Source organism: Gracilinanus agilis, chromosome 6 (genome assembly GCF_016433145.1).
Source record: "Gracilinanus agilis isolate LMUSP501 chromosome 6, AgileGrace, whole genome shotgun sequence".
Classification (NCBI taxonomy): Eukaryota; Metazoa; Chordata; class Mammalia; order Didelphimorphia; family Didelphidae; genus Gracilinanus; species Gracilinanus agilis.
In genome coordinates this window covers 232,313,028-232,338,084 of record NC_058135.1, presented here as the reverse complement: position 1 = coordinate 232,338,084, position 25,057 = coordinate 232,313,028, and the positions used below count along the sequence as shown (strand labels likewise).

At 39.6% G+C, this 25,057-nt stretch overlaps 1 protein-coding gene across 1 annotated transcript in view; it reads right to left on the bottom strand.

Moving 5' to 3' along the window:
- The window catches only part of SERGEF (secretion regulating guanine nucleotide exchange factor), a 282,000-nt gene that overhangs the window by 95,818 nt on the left and 161,125 nt on the right, over positions 1-25,057 (bottom strand). Inside the window, exon 11 of the mRNA XM_044681806.1 lies at positions 12,918-12,954. Within this exon, the coding sequence (XP_044537741.1) occupies positions 12,918-12,954 (37 nt within the window). The remainder of the gene's footprint in view (positions 1-12,917; positions 12,955-25,057) is intronic.

The following is a 25,057-nucleotide window of genomic DNA, read 5'->3' as shown; positions in this document are numbered from 1 at the left end:
TACCCTTGGTTCTTCTAGCTCTAATAGGTGAACTTTTTGCTTTAAGTTTTCAGGTGTTGAGCTTCTATGAAATTTCCCACCGTTTCTTTTATACCCCTCTCCTACTTTCCAGTTCTTTTGCATGTAGCATCTTCAAATGTAAATTCCTTGAGGGTAGGAATTGTCTTTTTTTTTCTTTCGGCTTGTATTTGTATCTCCAGTGTTTAATATAGAGCTTAGCATAGAAGACATTAATAAATTCTTACTATAATCTATTATTCATCCATCTGTCTGTCTGTCTGTCTGTCTGTCCCTATAGCTATCATAGTGGCTAGAGCATAGGGCACTGAGTCAGGAAGACCTGACTTCAAAACACACATCAGACACTTACTAGCTGTGTGATAGGGCAAAAATTGTTTTTCTCAACTTGTTCATCTATAAAATGAGCTGGAGAAGAAAATGGCAAACCACTCCAGTATTTTTGCCAAGAAAACTCCAAATGTGGTCATGGAGAGTTGAACATGACTGAAACAACTGAAGAGCAACACCCATCATATCTACCTCTCCACCTAGCTTCTCTATCATCTATCTATCTATCTATCTATCTATCTATCTATCTATCTATCTATCTATCTATCTATCTATCTATCAATCATCTACTCATTTATCTTCCTGACTATAAATCTATAACTTTGAACATTAAACCATGTTGCAATATCTCTTTAGGTTCATAGTCTTTCTAGTATACTAGGTATTGGAGGCGATCTTAGCTCCACCATGAATCTAAAACCTCAAAGAAAATGTATTATTATTGTCACTCTATGATAGCTAAAGTTTCAACATAGTTTTGGGCCAAAGTGAGCTTGTATGACAAAAACCATTGGAATACTAGATGGTTACTTGGCTGAGGAGGTAATCCTAGTCATTAGCCATGCTGTTCATCATATGGATGGTGGCAAAGTGGCTTATGACTCAATTCTCTATTTTCTAGGATGGTCTATTGATGTACAAGTTTTGCATAGATGGTAACATTTCTTAGTATCTTTGATCATTGGAAAATTTTGGCTAGGATGTTGGAACTACAACAAGTATTCCAGGATATTGAAGGGTCCCTGCCATTTTGGAGGGAGACAATAGTAAAGTCATGGAGAATACAGAGTCCCTTTCCCAGTCTCTGACTCTAGGACCATCCCTGTTATCCCCTTCAAAGCAGCTCCCACAATCAACACTCCCTTTATTGCACTCCTTTGACAAGAGGGCAACCTTCATTTTACTCAATTCTTTTGATGAGAGGTCTCTAAGTAGATGGTAGATGATAGACTTCCAGAACCTGAGCAGCCCAATTCCTGAAATCTCTAGAAGTATTTAAGAAATCCAAATCAATGTGGAGGTCACTTCAAGACCTGCCCTTTGCCAGCTTAAATGACAAAAATAAAGAGGTAGTCAAAATCATTAAGATTCTAGTATTTGAAATGATTGTCCTAATGTTCACCTTGTGGGGGTGGGGAGATGCGTGAGGAGAAACTCTTATTGAGCTGACATTTTCTAATTAAGAATCTCAGGGTTTTCCTGGTCAGGGAGGAAGCACTGGTCTGCTCACTGGCCCTTCCCCACCTCTTCCCCTTTCATCTAGTCACACACTTTCATGGATTTTTCTCATGAAGAATGAATTCCCCAGGAAAACAGAGAGATATTTTTGGCCAAGAAAATGCAGGCTAATAAAATAGAATGGAGATCTGCCTAAGATCCCCTGCCTTGTTCCTGCTGGTGTCTACAGAAGAAACTTCTGCTTCATCAGAAACATAAGTCTTTGTGGTATGACTCTGGGCTAATAGAGCATCAAAGGGATAGCAATATCTTTAGTGGTTTTCAACCCCAAAGACCCTACAACAGAAACTTGCATAAAAGTATAGAGATAGGGATTAGACCTGTGATTTCATGAATATAGGCAACTCCTAGATGAGCCAAATCTTCTACCAATATTGCAGACATTCCTAGTAAATTCATGTGCATCTAAACTGGTTTTCATGCTCCCTTAACTGCTCAAGAGAGGCATTACTGAATACTCTCTAGGGAACTGATCTTGAGAGACTACTCAACAGGAGTATGGGGACATGAATGAACTAAAGACCTGTTGTTATATCCTGGATGTTTTCCCAGAAGATATAGAGAGACCGTTTCCCCCTTGGGGCAAAGCCTATGATCAGTTACAGTTCTGTAGAAGGAAATTCTTATAGAGTGTTTGATGCTTGTTTCCCTGTTCTGTCTTTAACACTTGGCTAGGGGCCTCATCCTTGAGGAGCTCATCGATAAATCAAGCAATTATCAAGCATTAGAGGCAATCATAGATTGGGAATTAGGAATACATGGGTTCAAATCCCATCAAAGATACTCATTATCTATGTGACTGTGAGCAAGTCACTTAATCTTTCTGGGTCTCAGTTTCCTCATCTTTAAAATGTAGAATTTTAACTCAAAGTTCTCTATGGTCTCTTCAAACTCTAAAATTATGATCCTATGATCAATTTATTATGTGCTAGGCACTTTAGAAATCTATATACAAAAAATTTCTCCTTTCAAGGAACGTATATTCTCTAAAGAGAAATAACAGCTACTCAGAAACACATCTAAGATCCAATGAATAGGCAGGAGAGGGGATAAGAAATAGGAAAAAGGAAGCATAATATAAAAGAAGAGTAACCAGAGAATCCCATGCTCTCTCAACTATCCCATGGCTGCCACAGTGAATGTTCTCCCAAGTCAAGGGACAAATAATATCTCATGTGTTCACTACTTTATATCCCTAGCCATTCGCTTTGCCTTAGTTCTCACATGGATTACTATAACAGCCTCTTAACTTGTCTCACCACTAGTCTCTTGTCACTCTAATCCACCTGATATATCCTGCAAAACTCATCTTATTTTTAAAAAAACTTTTACTAAAACCAGTAACAGGAACTTTCAATGTATCCTCATTACCTAGAGAATAAGCCTAGCTCCTGCCTCCACATTGTGGCTCCAACATTCTTTCCTCCCTCCCTCCCACCCTTCCTCCTTCTCTATCTCTTTCACTTCCTTTCTACCTTTTTCCCTTCCTTCTTTCCTCCCATATTTCCTGTTTTCCTCATTTTATCCTTCTCATTCTTCCTTCCTTCTTCCTTTCTTTTCTCCCTCCTATCTATCCATCCATTCATCCTTCTTTACTTTCTTCATGGTCCAATCCTAACATCAGGATTGATCAGAATTTCTAGCGTGGGCTAATTTGTTCCTCCAGCTTGGTGGTCCTGCACTCTCAGAGGCTCGTTATATTGATACCAGTCAGAATAGAAACCTAATCAGTTTTAGTCTTACCATAGCTCTCAACTCCTGAGTTCAAGAAATCCACTAACCCCAGCCCCTTCTAGGATCAGGGATCACAGGTTTATATTACCATGCTTAGTATCCAACATATATTTTTCTTTTCTCCATCCTTATCTCCAACATACTTTTCTACCATCACTTCCTTCATTTCCCCTATATGATTCTTGCTCTTGCTACTCATAGGATAGTGGAATCATAGATCTGAAGATGGAAGGGACCTCAGAGGCTATAAAAGTCTAACCTCTAACCTTCTCCTTTTGCAGTTTTGAGGAATTTGAGGATGGGAGACATTAAATCATCTGTTCAGGGTCACACAAGCCTCATGGGAAGGATTTAAACCCAGTTCCTTAGATTCTAGAGCTAACATGATTCCCACTGCCATATGACCACCTAAAATTCCATTTCCTCTCCTTTCCATCATCAAAAATCCTATTTATCTTTCAGAGTTCTATATCTTCTGGAACTCTTCCCTGAACACCTACTGCACAAGGATCTCTCTGTCTCCTCTGATTTCTTATAGCACCTATTGCCTGTTCTGTTATTGGTCACTTACAGACTGCTCTGAATTGTCATTAATTTTTCACATGGACACTTCTATTCTCCCCAACTAAACAAGTTTTGGGAGGGCTATGGATATCTCAATTATAGCATCTCCCCATTGTGCCCAGAGGAGGCCTGAGTACCAAGCAGGTACTCAGAAAACATGAATAGGATGAATGAACACATAAATAAGCAGTGCTTCTGAGGCTTCTCTGGAGGAAGGAAATTTAGGTAGGAATGGGAAGTGCTACTCTTAGCTAATCCAGGTAAGCAAATGCAAAAGAAGACCCAAGGGATAATATAGCACTAGTGGTTTGGGGAGAAGGCACATTTTAATGTCCAAGTCAAGTATGTGTGACAAAAGAAATGAGGCTTTGCAGAGATCCTGGCCAGGCATCCTTTAATAACCAATGAATAGGATTAGCCAGTAATGAGGCAAGGCCTTGCCATGTAACATGATCCTGTGCTTCTTTGCCAGAAAAACCTACAATGGATACTCCGGCTCAGCAAGTTTTTTCATGTATAATGAATAACACAACAGGCCAATAGGCCAAGATTTCCTGGGGAGCACCTGCATCCCAGCACAGTGGGTGGGCCAAAGAGGCCTTCCAACAGAACTGCCAAACAAAAAAGAGACAAGGAAAGGATGTGTGATCATTGCCATGAGAACTTGCTTTGCTCCTGGGATGGAATATCAGACACTGAAGTCTACAGCACTCCCTTGAGCTACAGAAAGGTCATAGCATTCCATTGCTGATGGTGCTGCTATCTTGTTCATGGATGCCATCTTAAAACTCTTGCTCTTTTCTCTCAAAAACCAACTCTTAACTGAAAGGCACTTTACTTTGTAAAAAAAGTGCCTATGGGGGTAAGGAGAAGGCCAGAGTTAAAATTCTAAGACACTCAATAAGGATGATGAGCAGAATGTAAGCTTTGTGAGGGTAAGGCTTAGTTTGCTTTTTTTTAATAAAACCTTCAGCACCAAGGATAGCAAACCATTCATACATAGACTAAAAGTCTACTCCCTGAATGCCTAAGTTTCAAAGTCCTGTGGCACCTAGGTCTGGTCAGAGATGCTTTTTTTCTTTAAAAAAAATTGGAGATTACTATGGATGTCTTTTATTCTTCAGTTTTGCTCAGAATTTTACAGGCTTAACTAACTCCATGTTCAAAAACTCAGTGTTTCTGAAAAAAGACAAAAATCTTTTGCTTTTAATTTTAATGAAATATTTTGTTGGGATGGAACAGCAAATAATAACCAATATTTCCATGAGGTTACTTTAAAATCAAGACACAGATGTTTGTTTATACACTAATTTCATGTTTTATGGTACGTGTACATATATAAGAAAATGCAATAAATTAACTCCATAGATATAAAACTTAAAATAATGAGATCTCATCATCAAGCTGAATGATTCTGTTTTTGATGCTCAATAACTTCTTATTTTTCTCAATTGCTTCTTTCCTCTGAATGGAGGACTGGAGAATAGAGCAAAAAAATATAGAGGACTCTAAATTTTCAGAAGTTTCTGGGTAATTCCATTTTCCATCAGCAGCTATACTTGGTTTCTACTTCATGGAACATCATGCACCACCTGGTTGTCCTTTTAATTTTGCTTTTGTGTGTTGTCTTTTCCCATTATATTGTAAGCTTCTAAGGGCAGGAATTGTCTCTCTTTGTCTTATTTGTATCTGCAGCACTTAGCACAGTGCCTGGTACATAGTATGCCTTTAATAAATATTTATGAATTGAATATGATGATAGGATACCCCGCCATACCTCAGTGGAAATTATATCTCTTATCTTTGATGGATGTGTTTAAAGTATTTTATTATAGACTGGAAGCCATGGACTGCTGGAAGATCATTCCCCTGAGCGCACCCAACAGAGTTATCAGAGAACATGGGGAAATGGATATGGCTAGGAACCTGGACTGGGAAAGTCTTTGGGCTCAGGATCTTCAATTTACTTCAATTCTATTAATGAGATGAGAAGTAGAGACATTTCTCTGAGAGGAAGCAGGACCCAGTTGGGTAGTCCTAAAGGCAGAATGAGATTTAACCAAGAAGAGTTATTTTGGTTGTTAAAGGAGATACCATGAAGAAAATTGGAGGTAAAGACAGTGTTACCATCTGACCAATTGAGCCAAATATCAAAGGGGAGCTTAGGATCAAGAGCAGTAAAGTCATATGACAGTGAAGGACAGAATCAGTTTTAATAACTGGCTCATGAATATGCTTGTTTCAGGCAAACAAGGTGAACTGAGAAAAAAGGAGAAGAAGGTTTGGGGGAAACATGGTGAAAAGAACTTGGGTGAGGATTGACAGAGCTAGAAAGAGAAATGATATTTTCAGAGAAGACTACAAACCATCTGGACAGAAAGAGGAAGAAATGAGTTCAAGGAAAAGATTTCAATCCTAGTACAGAAGTATAGTACAACAGTGACTAGGGACTTCATTTACCTGGAATCTGATCTTACTCCCTCTCTGACAAAAGCAAAGTAACTGATGATTCTTTGACTTGCTTTTATGATAATTTCATAATTTGAAACAATGAGCAAAACTGCTATTCTGAACCTGATTCTGACCCACAAAGATGAGAAATAGGAGGAACCTTAGGAGAAAGTACACCATTTTAGAATCAGTGATAGGAAAGGTGAGGAAGCATTGTGGCAGAGTGAGTAGAGGAATGGTCTGAATCATGAAGGATTGGGTTCAAACCTTGTCTCAGATACTTACTAGCAGTGTGACCTTGGGCAACTCAATTAACCTCTCTGAGCCTCAGTTTTCTGTAAAATGAGAGACTTGGACTGGATGATCTCTAAGGTCTCTTCCAACTTTAAGTCTATGATCTATGATCCTATGATAGCTAAAAATAGTCTGACAAGCAATCTATATTCCTAAAGCACATTTTAATGATTCAGAGAGAGAATACATAGGATTCTATGAATTAAATTAAAAGACTGCCTATGAGTGATAGAATGCTCTTAAGAATGACTAAAGACACAATGATAGGTCAGCTAGGTGGCTCAGTGGATAGAGCACCAGGCCAAGAGACAGGAGGTCCTGGGTTCAAATGTGGCCTCAGACACTTCCCAGCTATGTGTCCCTGGGCAAGTCACCTAATCCTCATTGCTTAGCCCTTACTGTTTTTATGCCTTAAAATTAACACATTATATTGCTTCTAATATGGAAAGTAAGGGTTTTTATTTTAAGACACAATAGAAAAACAGCTTGAGGAAAACGACATGTGAAAAAAAGATCATGATAAAGGCATAGAGAACTTATCAACCTAGTTAGATTTTTATAAACTCAAAGAGGCTGATAGCACAGCATATAACAATTGAATAGTATAAATAATATAAAAGCAGTTTGGTACTATTAAACTTAGCACAAACTGGCAAAAATTTAAAAACAACAAAAAGAGATGGAGCTTGCCCTATTGAGGAAAGGAAGAAAATAGAACCAAGAGAACAATATAAGCAATGATCACAACAATATAAAAGAAAACAACACTAAGACATCAGAATTCTGATTGATCTAATGGTCCTGAATTCAAAGGACTGATAATGAAACCTATTTCCCTGGTCGCAACTGACAAGTGGTAGACTATGGATATAGAATGTATACACTATCAGACATGGTTGACATATCAATTTGTTTTGCTTAATTTTCTCTTTATTAAAAGAGAAGATTCAGGGTGGGGAGAAATTACTCAGAAAGAATGATGATATAACATGTTTTTTTTAAGTATAAATCTTTTTTTAAGTTCAACAAAAATGTGCAGCTAACATTATTTAAAGAAAATCAAATTCCTAGGCATGTAAATGTCCATATGACTCCATGGTCTTTTTTTTAACCCTTACCCTCTGACTTAAAATCAATACTTAAGTATTGGTCCTAAGGAAGAAGATTGTTAAGGGCTAGGAAATTGAAGTTGTTACTTGCCAAGGGTCACACAGCTAGAAAATGACTAAAACCAGTTTTGAACCCAGGACCACCCCTCTCTAGGTCTGACTTTCTATCTACTGAGCAACCTAGCTGCCCTACCATGGAAAGTTTCCCATTCAGATCTTGAAAGCACATATATAAAGGCCACTTTTACAATGGTATTAGAATAGCCTGACATCTCCTGTGTAATGAGGAAACTACGACATTAGCACCTAGACTTTCAGGCTGTGTCTAAAGACCTGAGAGTTCCATTATGGAATAAAGCTGGGATTTTGAAAAAGTGGTTAGTGTTTGACCAAGCTAGAGGGAAGGAGGTTTTAAGGCTGTGTGGTCCAGCTTTGCCATATATTTAAGGAGCTGTCAGTGTGGGATATCACTGAGAAGAAGACACTCCAAGCAACAATTGTGGTCTAGGTTGAGGAAAGGTCTGGATTAACTGTTGGTGGACAGCAGATTTATCTATCTTATTCCCTAGAGTCTATTTTGGATTAACTGGCTATTTATTGGACTTATTCCTGGTTCCTGTGGCATCTATGATCATCTTGGAGTATCACTGAACCAGTGCAGTGAGAAGCCCTCTTCTCTAGTCCCTCCTATTCTAGTTAGGGTTTAGCTTAGCTTAGATCTTAGTTTAGTTAAACTATTAGGGTTATTCCTTAATATAGATACCCCTCTCTCCCACTTCCCTCATCTAATACCAATAAACCCAGTTTGTTAGTACTTCCTGCCTCCTCTAAGCTATCAAGAACCCACTTCATTGGTTTTCCCTGTTTGGTAGATTGTCAGTTACTTGTCCAACTGTCATTCCCAAACCTCACATTCCCATTTGGTTTACCTGTGTTTATCTGTCAGTCCTTCCCTTGTGAGGTGTGAGTGTCCCCAGTTTGTCTGGCATCTAACTATTCCCCTATTCCCTTTATCATCTTTTCACCTGGTAAAATTTTGGCATAGAAGAAAGATCTCCTTGTTTGTGTTTGTGTGTGTGTGTGTGTGTGTGTGTGTGTGTGTGTGTTTAAGTCTATTCTACAATTCTATTACAATGTCTAAAATCCTGCCACTAAAGTTTCATTTCTATAGTGTCTTAAGAGTTTCTATTAAAATATAAATCTTTTTTCAGAAAATCCTCTCCTCTTTCCAATTTTTTTATTATTGTCTAGGAGACCATCACTGTCCCACTCTCCAAAATTCCCAACCTCACTGTCATTCTCAACTCATCACCATCATTCTCTCTACACATCCAATCAATTTCCACATTTTAGAGATTTTATGTTACAGAGGCAACACAAGGCAAGAAGTATGTATTAAGCACTTACTTTTGGTCATTGTGCTAAGCATGGGGGATGCAAATGCCAGCAAAAAAGACAGTACCTGCCTGAATGTAGCTTATGGTCTAGTGGAGGAAGACAATGCACAAAAGGGAGCTGAAAGAGGTGAAGGAAGGAAAGAAGGTACTAACGTGGAGCCATGGTATTGAAACCCAGAGGTCAGGAGCAGAACCAGGAAAGGGATAAAATTTGGCCATTCAGAGCCTCTCTCTAAAAAGGGGACCTCAAAAGGAATTCACTGGCATTGTAAAGGAATGTTCTAAGGCAAGAAGGCCATTGCAGTTGCTCATTGGTATTGGCAATGAAATCACAGGTTCAGTTCCTAAATAAATAAATAAATGGAGAGACAGAGACAGAGAGAGAGATTCATAGTACTCATCTCACAATATTGTTGTGAGGTTCAAATGAAATAGTGTATATAAAGGGATTTGCCAAACCAAAATACTATAGAAATATCAGTTATTGTAATGAATATTACTTTAATGACTGTTATTATTGCAAGTCCATGACCCAGTAAAACATAACTGTTGAGGAGGAAAAAAATGTAAGAGAGAATCCACGAGCACTTCTAGATTCCCAAATATACACATAGGGCCTATTTAACACTACTGCAACTTGGGAGCTTAAATAAAACAAGACAAAAGCAACTATATCTCCAGTAGTACATATATGAGATGTGAGCATGTTCTGTCCAGTTTCCAAGAGTTTTTGACTCTTAGCTATTTATCTTTAACCCTTCACATTCCCACCCCTTAAGGAAGAAAGAATCCAATGACAATCTCTGAAAATCATTATGAAGAGCTATGGTGACGGGCCCCAACTGAAAAGTTTCACCATCTATTTAATTCAGGGAGCCTGTGGAAGGGAACAGAGTCTATTCAACAAAATATCATTAAAGCACCAACTATGTGCAAGGTACTGAGATAATCCAATGGGATATCATAGGATCAGAGACTTTGAGCTGGAAGAGATTTATTAATCATAGAGTCTAAAGCCCTTCACTTTACAAATGAGGAAACTGAGGTTAAGAGAAATTGCTTAAGATAGCAAAGCTATTTATTAAGTCTCTAAGGTAAAATTTGAATTTAGTTTTTCCTGACTCTAAGAGACTTGAGAGTCTCATGAAAGTGGTTCTCTCTCCAACATCTCTTCTTACTCTGATTTTTCCTCTCCATGGACTCTACCTTCCACACAGATTGTCTTTGTCCTACTTGATATCTCTCTCCCATATACTTAATACTCCACCACTGCCTCAGTGTTTTTACATATACCATCCTTCCCCTGCCTTGAATGCCCTACTTCTCTACTTTTTAGAATCCCTAGATCCCTTCAAAACTCAGTTGAGTTTCACCTTCTACTTAAGCTTCTTTTGGTCTCCCCAATTATTATTACTCTCCCCAGTTGTCCTCTTCCAAATTACTCTGAATTTCCTTAGTACATATTTTTATTTATCTCTCCCCACCTCCCAAAAGAATGTAAACTCTTGGAGAGCAGAACAATTTCAGTTTTCTATTTGCATACTTAGTACTTAGCACAATGTGTGGTACATTGTAGGTGCTTAATAAATGTTCGTTGAATTAAATAGTATTTTTAGATCATTACCATGCACAAATATATGTCTCCGGAATATTGTACTTGGCAAAGTTTTCCCAGGGGAGCCAGAGATGAGCAAGCATTGGACCCTAAAAACTTACCCTTTCTCTTCTTATAAATAGGCTGGAGAAAAGGAGGACATGGGGAACTCTACTCAAAGACAAAAAGGATACCTTATTAAACCATCAGACTTGTTTTTCAAATGAGAGACAAATACTCATTAAAATCTAATACTCAGATCCAAAACAGACATGTAGCTATCCAATTAGTAATGAGGAAAGGATGCCAAACATCATCCTTCTGTCCTATTAATTAGCACTGGAGAGAAGAAATTGAAATGCTTTACCTCCGCTCTCTCTCACAGACACAAATCAATCAGTGCACAATAATAAAAATAGCTAGCTGATCTATCATGTTGTGAGGTTTGCAAAGTTGATGCTCACTTGAGCCTCACAACAACCCTATGAAGTAGATGCTATTAATCATCCCCATTTTATAGAGGCTGAGACTGAGGTAGAGAAGTGCTAAGTGACTCACTCAGGGTCTAGGAAAGTAAGTGCCTAGGAAGGAATGATTATTAAGAAATATGTTATTCTTGAATATACTCTTATTTAGGAAAAGGTTCTCTCTAGTCTTCAAATATTCCCAATATTCAGACCCAGGTTATAGCTCTGGCTCTGTCATGAAATGCTGTGAAGCTGTGAGGAAAATATTTCTACTCTCTGATTCTCAGTTTATTTATCTGTAAAATGGAGAAATATGGTGTCCAAGCTTCCTTCTAGCTCTATACTTACTATACTCATGTGCTCCATGGGAAACCACATTGCAGGTACCCAGAATATCTTCCAACAAGAGATATTGTTGGAACAAACAAGCTTTTCCTCCAGCCTGTCAGATAGCATGAAAGTTTCAAACTTCAAGGTGTTGGTTAAAGGCACTGGGATTGACCCGACCTCTTCAGGCAGAGCTGTAAAACTCTAACCAAGAGTAAGCATTGTCTCTAGTAAGCATTGCCTATTTAAGAACTGGAAGAATGAGGCAAAATTGGACAATTCCAAATAGTGAGGAAAGAATCAATAATGATGGTAGGAAAGGTTTCCACTAGACTTTCATATCTGTAATATCTTTAAAGATAATTGAGATCATATGATTTGGCTATTCGAGGTCATTAAATTCAGGTCCTTTGATTCTTGAGTCAGTGCTCTTTCCATTGAATCATGTTGCCTCTCCTCTTCTACCTTTCTACTGTCCCTTTGACTTATCTAAAACTCTTTTTCATTCTGGAATTGACTCCTCCCCTTCCCTAGTTATTTTGTCTCTATACACAGATGTCTCAGTTTTCCTTTTCATTCTACAAATTATGTATGGGTATGGGGGGGGGAGGGAAAGATGAAAACCACAGAAAACCATATGGGCTGACGAAAAAAAGGCCAAAAATCCCAAGCAAACAGTCAAGGGTCTAGGATTTGTTTAAAGAGACAATTTTGGGCTCAGTCCAAATCCCCTAAATCATTCTACATCTATATTCCAGTACAAAAAGAAATGATCTTCCCAGAATCACAGCCTATCGGAGTTTTAATGAACCTTAAGAGAGGAGAGCCTAATTGCCCTTTCTATCCCATCCTTCTTAGGTTATATCCAGCTTCCACTTGAAGACTTCCAGAGATGAGAATTTTTGTCCCTCAAAATAGCCGCATCCATCCTACTTAGAGAAATTTCTAAATATTAAATTCTCCTTACATCTAACCAAAAACTATCTACAATTTCCAACCACTCTCTCCTAGTTCTGTCCAGTAGGGCCAAGCTAAAAATAGTTAATTCCATTTCCCTAGGACAACCCTCTCAAGTACTTGAAGAGAGTGATTATGTTCCCTCATATCTTCATTCCTCAATATGATCCTGAGGGATAAAAGATCCTCAGTCACCAAACAAAAAGCAAGTCTTTTCACTAAGGTTGACTCCATAAAATAGAAAAATGAACTCACACATTTTAGGAATATTTTCAACAAAGGTTTAAGTCAGGAGGAATTTCTGATGACCCATTGTTATAGATGAAAATTCCTTAATTAAGAACTTCTCATTCCATAATCATTTTAGTTATTCAGATTTTTACTCCAAATATATCAAATGAATTAATGTTTCAAAAGTTTAAAAAAATTAACTCACCCACCACAGCCAGGTTATGTTCAGACCCACATGCTACCTGGAAAAGAAAAAAAAACATATAATATATACAAATATATATGAGGCCAGGAAGATCAAGTATGCACAGAGATCAATTTCTAAGATTTATAATGAACTGATTCAATTTTGAAAAAAAAAAGAGCCAATCCCCAATTGGTAAATGGTCAAAGGATATGAACAGAGAAAAATTGAAGTTATCTAGTGTTATATGAAAAATCCTTTTATGGTTGTGAAGTTGTTTCAGACATGCCCCACTCTTTATGACTCCCATTTGGGGTTTTCTTGGCAAAGATACTGGAATGGTTTGCTATTGCCTTCGACAGTTTATTTTTCAGATGAGGAAACTGAGGGTGAAGTGACTTGCCCAGGATCACACAACTAGTAAGTTTTTGAGGCCAAATTTGAACTCATGAAGATGAGATCTCATGACTTCAGGCTTGGTACTGCATCTGCATATAATTTAAAATATAATATAATGATAATATTAAATTAAATAATAAAAATATTAAAACACAAAGATCAAGGAAAGTAGGCATAATATTTGATACTCCTCAGAAATGATAATTAGAAGATACTTCAAATCTTGCAGAAAAAGTCCTACAAAGGAAATATAGAAGCCCTTGATCATATTTCCTATGGACAAAGACCATGGCATGCCAGGAGACCACTGATGAAGAAACCATCAGCAGCAGAGGCAGAAGGTTTGAAGAGTATCATCTAGGAGTCTTCTATTTCAATTAATTATTGCTAACTAGGTACTAAGATCACTTGTTTCTATTTGATTAATAATCACAAGTGCTTTCAGGACCCTTTAAATTTTAGTATCATGTAACAAAGTCCCATCTGCCCCCCACCCCAGTTACAGTCCTGCTGTTCATTAATGGGGGTGGGGATCGATAGAAACAACTCTACCTATAAAATCCAAGTTACCATGGAGAAAAAATGCTGAGAAGGGCTGTACATAGAGGTTATAAAATCTTTAAAGATAATTGAGATCATATGATTTGGCTATTCGAGGTCATTAAATTCAGGTCCTTTGATTCTTGAGTCAGTACTCTTTCCATTGAATCATGTTGCCTCTCCTCTTCTACCTTTCTACTGTCCCTTTGACTTATCTAAAACTCTTTTTCATTCTGGAATTGACTCCTCCCCTTCCCTAGTTATTTTGTCTCTGTACACAGATGTCTCAGTTTTCCTTTTTACTCTACAAATTATGTATGGGTATGGGGGGGGAAGATGAAAACCACAGAAAACCATATGGGCTGACGAAAAAAAGGCCAAAAATCCCAAGCAAACAGTCAAGGGTCTAGGATTTGTTTAAAGAGCCAATTTCAGGCTCAGTCCAAATCCCCTAAATCATTTTGTCAGTGTTCATCCCAAAGAGAAGCTATGTGGCATAATGGAAAGAAGGGTGGAATTAAAAATCAGGAAAGTTCAATTTTCATATTAGTTATATATCTTGGACAAATGCCTTCACTAAATCTGTTTCCTCCTTTATAAAATGGGTTGTAGGATACCTGCTATACCACCCCATAGGGTCATTGAGGAATACACTATAGAAATATGAGCAATTAGCATTATTATTATTCATCAAGAACAGCCAGCCTCTAATTTTACAGACCCTGTTTACAGACTCATGATATTTCGGAAACACTTAGAACTCTGAATCTACAACTAGGCCAGTGTCTAAGTTTTTGAATGGGAGCTCTTCTCTGTCTTGCAGTTTCCATTTGGGGCAAATTTAACTTCTCCTAAGAGGCAAAGAAAGGAAATGACCAGACACTCAGTGGCAACAAGGAGTCCTCTGGGTCCTAATTAAGAGAAGTTATTGACCCTGGAAAACCATTCCATGAGCCCCTTATCATAACTGCCAAGCACAGGCTTGCCAGTAAGGAGAAAGCAGACATGTTTCAGCTGGCCTCAACTTACTCAGGGAAAAATGGTCAAAGGGGATGTACCAAGATTCTCAAAACAGATTCAGGGCCTGAATAAAACTAAGATCAGCCTGAGCCATCCTAACCTTAATCTTCTTTAGCCCACCAAGATCCAGGGAGGTGTCTGACTCAAAAGGCATACTGTGTGTGAATGAGATGGGGAGGGAATAAGGCTAGTGATAACAAGGAGAGTGTCTGGATCATTTGGAAGAGCCCCAGAAAGCGGTCAGTCTATTGAAGATCTTTATCCTCTATGTGTTTCCTGGAATCTTCTAGCAGTGGGTAAAGTTTAGGAACATAGGTCTCCCATGCCTGGATCTTCTACTTGGGGTACTGAGCAGTAGCTAGGGAGCTGCTAAATGTCACTGTCACAAGTGCTAACACAGGCTGTGAGGAGGAGAAAGGGAATGCATTTTCCACATTTTGCTCTTTATTCTTTGGATTTCTCCATCCCTTCTTCAATAGGCGTCACACTTAGTGATGTCTCCACCCTGAGTACCACTACTCTGATTGATGAACCCCCTAGCTTAGATCACCATTTCATGAGGTGTCAAGGCAAATGGTCACTTTATTCCTAGCTCTCCTCCATAGTTTCCAGACTTTTATATCTCCTGGAAAGCAACCTTTAACCCCACTCCCTTTTGCCTACCCTTTTTCCCTTTTTCTTTTTTTCTCCTTATGTTGGTATGTTGGTATTCCCAGCACTTAGCATATTGTCTGGTACATCATAAGTGCTTAATAAATGCTTTCTCCATCTCTCTCTCTCTCTCTCTCTCTCTCTCTCTCTCTCTCTCTCTCTCTCTCTCTCTCTCTCATATCTAATGCCCAGAGAATAGAAGGCATCACTATTCTTCCAGAAGACACTGTTAGTATTAGCATATCACTCTCTTAAGAACCTTGAATTCCCAGCCCCTCAGTATTTAAAAGATAAAACACAAACTCCTCAGCTTGGCATTTAAAGCTCTCCACAGAATGGCTCTTTCTAGGGTTATCTCATGTTACTACTCTCAAGTACTCTGGATTCCAACAAAACTGTCTTGCTTGAAGGTCTCCAAACTCAGAATCTCATCTCTTCCTTCTGTTCTTTTGCAAAGGCTGTCCCCTGTGTTTGAAGTACATTAAACCAACCAAGTAATCAATGGGCATTGGTTAAGCACCTACCACTATGGGCCAGACTTTCCCTCCTCACCTCCACATTTAAGATTCTCTAGCTTACTTCAAGGCATAGATCAGGTACCACTTCCTGCAGAAAGCCTTCCCTCTCAATAAACTGGGAAAAAGTTTTTATAACAAAAATCTCTGACAAGGGTCTAATTTCCCAAATATATGAGGAACCAAGTCAAATGTACAAGAAATCAAGCCATTCCCCAATTGACAAATTGTCAAAGGATATAAATAGGCAATTTTCAGATGAAGAAATCAAAACTATCAATAATCCCAAGAAAAAGTGTTCTAAATCCTCCCAATTAGAGAAATGCAAATCAAAACAACTCTGGGGTACCATCTCACACCTAGAAGATTGGCCAATATGAAAGTAAAGTAATGAATGCTGGAGGGGATGTGGCAAAATTGGGATACTATTATACTGCTGGTGGAGTTGTGAATTGATTCAATCATTCTGGAAGGTAATTTGGAATTATGCCAAAGGGGCTTTAAAAGAATGTATACTCTTTGATCCAGCAATACCACTACTAGGTTTGTACCCCAAAGAGATAATAAGGAAAAATACTTGTATAAAAATATTCATAGCCATGCTCTTTGTGGTGGCAAAAATTTGGAAAAGAAGGTGGTGTCCCTCCATTGGGGAATGGCTGAACAAATTGTGGTATCTGATGGTGATGGAATACTATTGTGCTATAAGGAATGATAAACTACTTGATTTTCATACGAGCTGGAAAGACCTCCATGAACTGATGCAGAGTGAGATGAGCAGAACCAGGAGAACATTGTACATAGTAACTGAAATGCTGTGGGATGATCAAATATAATTAACTTTGCTACTGATAGCAATGCAATGATCCAGGACAATCCTGTGGGACTTGTGAGAAGGGATGCTCTCCACATCAAGAGAAAGAACCATGGGAATAGAAATGCAGAAGGAAAGCATTTGATTTTTCACTTGTTTATATGGGTATTGGATGTAGGGTTTTGGTTTTTAAAAGATTAATTTAAAAAAGATTAATATAGAAGTAGGTATTGAATGACAATACATGTATAACCCAGTGAAACTGCTTGTCGGCTTTGGGAGGGGGAAGGGAAAAGGGGAGGGAAAGTACATGAATCATATAACCAGGGAAAACAAACAAACAAACAAACGAATGAATGAATAAATAAATAAGCCATGGAAAATAAATAAAAAATTAAATTAAAATTAAAGCAAAAAGCCTTCCCTCATTTCCCTGGTGGTCAGTTTTCTCTCCGTCTTCAAATCACCATGTCTTTATATATATGTATATGTACACACACAGAGAGACACAGATATATATTTTAAACCCTTACCTTCTGACTTAGAATCAGTTTCAAGAAGAAAGAGGGATAAGGGCTAGGTAATTGGGGTTAAGTGACTTGCCCAGGAACATACAGCTAGGAAGTATTTGAAGTTAGATTTGAATACAGGTCTTATGGTCTCCAGGTCTTGCTCTCTAACCACTGGGCTACCTAGTTGCCCCTACCTGTATGTTTAAACACTGTATTCTATTTTTTGCTGTTATTGCTCATGTGTTTCCATTAGGATCTGACTCTGGTGACCCTATATGAGTTTTGTTTTGTTTTGTTTTGTTTTTGGCAAAAATACTAGAGTAGTTTGCCATTTCCTTCTCCATATGTTACTCTAATAGACTGTAAGCCTGGAGTCAGGGAATCATCTTTTTGTTTTGTTTTTCATTTGATCTTTGTATCCCTAGCTCCAATTGAATGTAATGTCCTTGAGGGCTGGAACTATTTCCTGTGTTGTCTTTGTTCTCCAGTGCCTTGCATTAAGGAAACACTTAATAAATGCTTATTGATTTGAACTGAATTGGAATAAGGAGTGATCCTGACTCCAGATCATGCCTGTTCCCTATTATATTTATTCTGCTTTTGCGTTATTACAGTTGTATCCTACTCTTTGTGACTCCACTTGGGGTATTCATGGCAAAGATACTGGAGTGGTTTGTCATTTCCTTCTCTAGTTCATTTTACAGATGAGGAAACTGAGGCAAATAGGGTTAAGTGACTTACCCAGGGTGATACAGCTAGGAAGTGTCTAAGGCCAGATTTGAACTCAGGAAGATAAGCCTTCCAGAATTCAGGCCCAACTCTTTACTACGCCACCTACCATCATGCCTTGAATTAAATAATTTTTGCTGTAGGTGGGGAAGTCACCATTTTATGGTTACTTCCTTCCCACCTTCCTCCTTTCCCCCCTCAAAGTACTGGGTATAAGCAACTTTTTACACAAAATAAATAAAAAATTAATAATCTTCTCTCTCTTATGCAGCCTTCCCACACTACCCTCACCCCCACCAAACCCTTAATAAGACAGAAAGGCAAGGTCTAGGCAAGCATGATTAAGTGACTTGACCAGAGTCATATACCTTGGAAGTGTTGGAGGCCAAATTTGAACCCAGGTCTTTCTGACTCCAGGTCTGGTGTTCAGTCTACTGTGCCACCCAGCTGCCCCTATGCTGCCTTTTAAAGCCAACAGTGAGTATTATACAAAGGGAGGCCAACCACAGACCATCAACTGCCTTTGCTTCAACTCTATACAGTTTTGCAGCTGGAAGGGTCCTTAGTGAAACTCTAGTCTAAACCTTCTCACTTAACAGGGGTGGAAGCTGCCACACAGAGAAGTAAGCTGGCCAAGGTTGCACAGTGAGCTAATGACAAAGCCAGGGCTAGAATCCAGATCTCCTACTTCCCAGTGCATTGCTCCTCATCAATAAAACCCAATTTTAAAGTACTGAACATTCATCTCCATTTAGAAAGCTAATTGCTCTGCTCTGTGCTCAGTGGAATCACTCCATCCCCTCCCTCTGTGAATTCATTTGTCTTCTCAGCCTTAACTGCACAGATCAAGGCACTCCTCCTTCACGAAGTCCTCCCAACCTACTCCAGCCCACAGTGAACTCTCTCTCTGAACTCAAAGCGCTTACTGGAGATCTAATTCATTTGGAATTTAATCACTTATTGCCTTGTGACATTTCTTGACTTACGTGACTTTTCCCATAGTTTTGCCTTCCTTTTTGGGGGGTACTAAGGTATAAGGGCAAGGTTGCTAGACTGGCTATTGGGAGAGACCTGGGTTCACATTCTACCTCTGATCTGACACTATCTGTGTCATATCAACTTTCCAAGTCTCAGTTTCCCCATCTATAAAATGGAAATAATAATGCCTACCTCACAGGGTTGTGATATGGCTCAAATGAGATAATGTATGAAAAAACAGTGTTTTGTAAACTTTTAAGCACAATATAAATGTGAACTACTAAGACCATTACTATTAATGTTATTATAATTATATAATATATTCCATTATTAATATATAATAAAAATATATAACTATTTATTATATAATTAACTATTATAATTAATGCATTGCTTAGTGGATAGTGAGATGAATTGGAGATCAGGACTGGATTCAAATCCCACCTCTCACCTACTGACTAGTCATGTGGCAAATCCCTTCATCTTTCCACTACCAGGTTTCTAGAAGATGGGGGGAACTAGATGGTCTTAAAGTTTTCAATTCTAAATCTATGTATGATCCATTGATTTTTCCCAACCAGAATGGATATTCCAGGAGTGCAGGGTCCAACTGTGCCTTCTCCATATCTGTTTCCCCCATAGCAATGCTTAGCAGAGGATCTTGTCCACAGAAAGTGATCAGTCACTGTATTCTTAATGGTCACAGGGAAAGGGGGGGCACTGGACCCTGCTTTCAGAATCATTCCTTTTATCCCAGTCAAATATCATTTTGAGTGCCCTTGAGCTAGGACACCAGCTTGTGGCTCCCCGTTTTAAATAAGATGCGGATATATCTGAGTATCTAATAGCAGATGCCTGCCTGAATTACATGAGGGAGATGAGGAGAGCTAGCCTTTGTCCATAAGACTAGTTATTTTCTGTTTCTTGTGATAGCACAGAGGTCGGAACCTCATAAGCCACACACCACAAAAAGCAGGGGCTTAAAGCCTTGGTCAGAGCTGTTTTTGATGATCCTTTGCTTCTAACTTCTCCAATCCCCTTGCCCTGGGAAAGTAGTGGTCAGCTGAAAGGTTATGCTGACAACACTCACTTGCTCACTTCCTGAACAAGCAAGAGTCAGGTATTGGGCCAAGTGCTGAGGATACAAAGAAACACAAAAAGAGCCCCTGTCCTCAAAAAGCTTATATCCTGGGGGCATCGGGGTAGCTCAGTGGATTGAGAGCCAGGCCTAGAGATGGGAGGTCCTAAGTTCAAATCTGGCCTCAGATACTTCCTACCTGTATGACCCTGGGCAAGTCACTTAACCCCCATTGTCTAGTCCTTACCCCTCTTCTGCCTTGGGACCAGTATTGATTCCAAGATGGAAGGTAAGGGTTAATAAAAATAAATACAAATTTAAAAAAAATTTAAAAGCTTATATCCTATTGGAGAAGACAACATGAAAAGAACTAGGTACATACAAGATATATGCAGGTATTATAAGAGATTTTCTACTTATATAATATGTATATACCATCTCTATATCTTTCCATCTATCTGACTGTCTATACATCTATCTATCCATCTATCCATCCAACCTTTTATCTATCTATCCATATATATGCATATATGTATGTGTATACATATATATATATAAAGCTAGGTGCTTCAGTGGATAGAGCTCTGGGTCTAGAGTCAGGAAGATCCATGTTAAATCTGGCTTCAGACAGTTACTAGCTGTATGACTCTGGGCATGTCACTTAATCTCTGCCTCAGTTTTCCCATCTGTAAAATAGAGATAATAATGGCACCTGAGACCTCCCAGGGTTGTTGTGAGGATCAAATGAGAAAATATATATGTAAAGCGCTTAGCGCAGTAGGTACTATATAAATGCTAACTATTATTAATATTAATATTAATTCAAACAAGAAGACTCTAGTTAATTGCTGGGGTTCTTAACCCTTTTTTTAATATCACGGACCCCTTTGATAAACTGAGGAAACTTGTAGATCTTTTCCAGAATTATATTTTCTTAAGTAATTGAAAGAAATGCTCCATTTTAGTTAGAGGTTAGTGAAAAAGAGAAGTCATTTTCCCAAGTTCAGAGATTCTGCCCTCCCCCCATCTCATCATGAATCTCCAGTTAAGGACCCTTGCTTGATTAGCAGAATGTTGCTTTGTCAGCCACCTGCAGAGGTTCCCTCTCCACAGAGTGCTCCTTGCTTGCTGGCAGCTTTAACCTTTCTCAGCCACAAACGCCAAGAAAAGAAACCATATGTCCAGCTAATCAAGGTCTGGTAACTCATTACTAATTACAGAGGGGACCTCAGTTGCCCAAAGCAGCTGCAGCCAGACCCAGATGGCCGCTGAGCCCCAACTCTCTCTCCAAGGAGCCCCAGTGCACAGGGACTTAGCAGAGTAGATTTGATATGACAGCCCAGGACTGCCGACTCCTTCCTGATGAAGTGAATACTTTAGAGAGATCCCTGACCTGGAAATGCCCAAGAAGAGAGAATAGGTGGAGGGATCAAAGAGAGCAAAATAAACAAACGCGGGCTTTGAGGCTATATAAAGATGGGGGGTGGGGCAATGGGGAGAACAAACAGAAGCTGGGGGGGCACCCAGCCAGAAGCAGCCCTGGAGGAAAGAATGCCGCTTCATTCACCTTCCATCCACGTAGGTAGGTGGGAGCCCCCATCAGCGTCGTTGGCGTCAGCCAGAGCCCCAGCCCCAGCTCTGGCATTGCCTCGTGGTCCCTGTTCTATGCTCCAGGCCCTCCCCCCATGGCATCAGCACCGACCGGGGTGCAACAGCTCCGGATTGGCCTGTGTGCTGTGCCAATGATTCCGAGGTATAACGGCTGATGCTATGGCAACAAGAGCTACACATGGGAAGGCATGTGATAACTTTATGGGAGAAAAATTTATAGCAAATTCTGTGTGGCTAAAGCATGCTGACACCATGAATTTTTCTTTCTTTTTGGGGCGGGGGGAAGGAGGTGGGGGACGGGAGGGAGGAGGAATACGGCCAAAAGCGTGTCCCAGAACCCCAAGGATCCCAGTACTGGGAGGGAGGGGACCTCAGAGGATGGCGAACAGAGCGAACAACAGAATCCCCAGCTGTCACCCTCAGAGAGGGGGAAGGGAGAAGGGTACCGCTCCAAGGATGGTTCTTTGCAGCAGAGAACCTCAACGTAAAACTGTGCAGCTTCTGTCTGGCTCCTAGTAGCGACAGGATGAGCTGTCCATTCTCTGGAACCAGCTCCCTGGGTGGGTGGCTGGCTGGCTGACTGGGGTGGGGGTCTATCCACAAAGTGGGGCGGAGAATGGTGAAGAAGAGCAGCGACAGGATGGAAGGGGTGCCTGCCACATGCAGCTTTGGCTGGGCCACAGCCCAAATCCAATTTCCATCTTTTTAAGATTCAGGATGGCAATTAGAATACCCAACCCAAATCAGAAAACTGATGCAGGGAGGCCAAGAGAATTTTGCAAAAAAAGGGAGTCCTGTTGGTGGGCAGGAAACATGCCATCCAGATCGTAGAATGCAAGTCAGTGAGCATTTGTTATGCCTACTATATGCCAAGCACTGACCAGGTTGGGAGAGAATCACTTGTTCCTTGTCTTTTTTTAAATAGCCTTCCCTCTTTCACCATCGACATTTAGATAAGCCAGGACTTAAAGGATCTGGCAGCTGGCCAGTTGGGCCCTGATGAAGTGAATCCCCTCCTTCCTTGAACCCCCAATCCCCAGAGATCTGTGGAGTGAAACTAGGGAACTCTCATGAGATCTTCTATCATCTGCACTCAACATCAACGTCCAGTTTGGAAGAAAATTAACCTCCCTGCAAAAATCTAATGTCTCTCTTCATTAAGCACATCGGAGGTGCTTGTTAAAGACTTACTGATCGATAGAAATGGAGCTTCAGCTGTGTCCAGCCACACCTCAAGTTCAGCATGTCTAAAACCAACTCCTCATCTTCCCCACTCTTTCCCCCCACTCCGTTGGCCAGCTCCTCCTCCTGACTGTCATGGTTCTATTAATGGCACCAACACCCTTTCCATCACCTAGGCTGTAACCTGAGTCACAGGACTTTTGACTCTTCCCTCTCCTTGCCCCACACACTCGCTTACCAAGGTCTGTAGCTTCTACCTTCTCTATATCTCTCATACCCATCCTCTCCATTCCCATTGACACCACTGAGGGCAAGCCCTCACTACTGCCAGCCTGGTTTCTCTCCCTCAGGGTCATTCTGTACATACTATCCAAGTTCTAGAGCATTCTAGAATAAAATATAAGCTATTTGAAGGCAGGGATTGCTTTTTCTTTCCTTTTGCATCCTCAGAAACTAGCATGGGATGTAAAAATCATTTAGTAAGTGCTTACTATGTGCTAGGCACTGGGCTAAGCACTTAAAATAATCTCATTTGATCCCCATAACAACCCTGCAAGGTAGTTACTATTGTTTCCCCTATTTTACATTTGAAGAAACTGAGGCAAACAGAGGTTAAGTTACTTGTCCATGGTTTCACAACTAGTAAGTGTTTGAGACTAAATTTTAAATCAGGGCTTCTTGTCTTCAGGCCCGATGCTCTATCTTTGTGTAGATGCCAGAGTATGCCCTGGTGCAAAAACAAAGCAAAACAAAAAACAAGAAATGCTTACTGAATTGAATTAATGTAATGTTGGGAACTCTTCTCTCTGCCTATAGAATAAAAGCTAAACTTTTCAATCTGGCATTTAAGGTCTTAAGCAAGGAGAGCCCCACCCACCACTTCTCTTAAGTAAACTCGGCTCCTGCCAGCCAAACAGATCCTCTCAGCGCCTCTAGAACATAGCCTCCCCCTTCCATCCTCCCTACCACTGTTGACATTGCTCCCTCTACCTCAGATGCTCTACAGAAGTCCTACAGAATTATGAAACTGAAGGACCCTCAGTCATCAACCAGTCCAATCCACAATTTAACCAAGAATCTCTTCTATAATTTAGTGGACAAGGTATAGTTACTTAGACTTCCAGTGATGGGGAATCCACTATCTTTCAGAACAAGCCTATATCACTTTGGGAATCCCTTTAATCATTAGGAAGTTTTTGCTTCTGTTTGTTCCCTTTCCCTCCTCTTCCCCTAGTTTTGTCCTCTGGAGTCAAACACTATAAATCTAATCCCTTTTGCTTATGGTTTTGATTGTTTTTTTAATATAATGTAGACCTATGGTTTCTTTACAGTATTGAATTCCTGGTGAAGAAACTCCTTTCATCAATGCAGACCAGAAACTGCTCTGCAAATTTATAAACCTAGTGGTGTGAAATTCAAATAGAAATTTGGAGTGATTAAATCCTACTTAAGAATCCCTGTAGCTGAATGTTGACTTAGAAAACCATATATTAACATTATCTGTGTTCTACTGTATATATTTTTACTTAAAAAATATTTTCCAATCACACTTTAATCTGGTTCCAGTACTGTGCTTGATATTCCTCACCTAGAACATTGAAATGTTCCGTAACTTGACTGGGATCTTGTGTTATTATGTGTCACTCAATAAATACTCAATAAATATTAAGTGCCTACTATGTGCTGTCAGAGGCAGGGCTTGAACCCAAACCTTCCTGACTCCAAGGTGGGTTCTCTATTGACCATACCAAGATAACTCTTTTGAATTCTTGAAACAGTATTTGAGTAGTCCTCCAAAGTTTCTCAGATAGTCTTTAAATAGTTGAAAGCATCTATCATGTGCAGCTAAGTGGTACCGTGGATAGAGTGCCAAGACTGCAGTCAAAAGGGCTTGAGTTCAATCTGGCCTCTGCAATTTACTAGCTGTGTGACTCTATGCAAGTCACTTAATCTTGTTTGCCTCAGTTTTCTCATCTGTAAAATAAGTTAGAGAAGGAAATGGGAAATCTCTCTAGTGGCTTTGCCAAGAAAACCCCAAATAGGGTCATGAAGAGCTGGGCAGGACTAAAGTGACTGAACAGCAACAAAATCATGTATTATCTCCTTTCTGACCATGTATTCTCCTCTCCAAG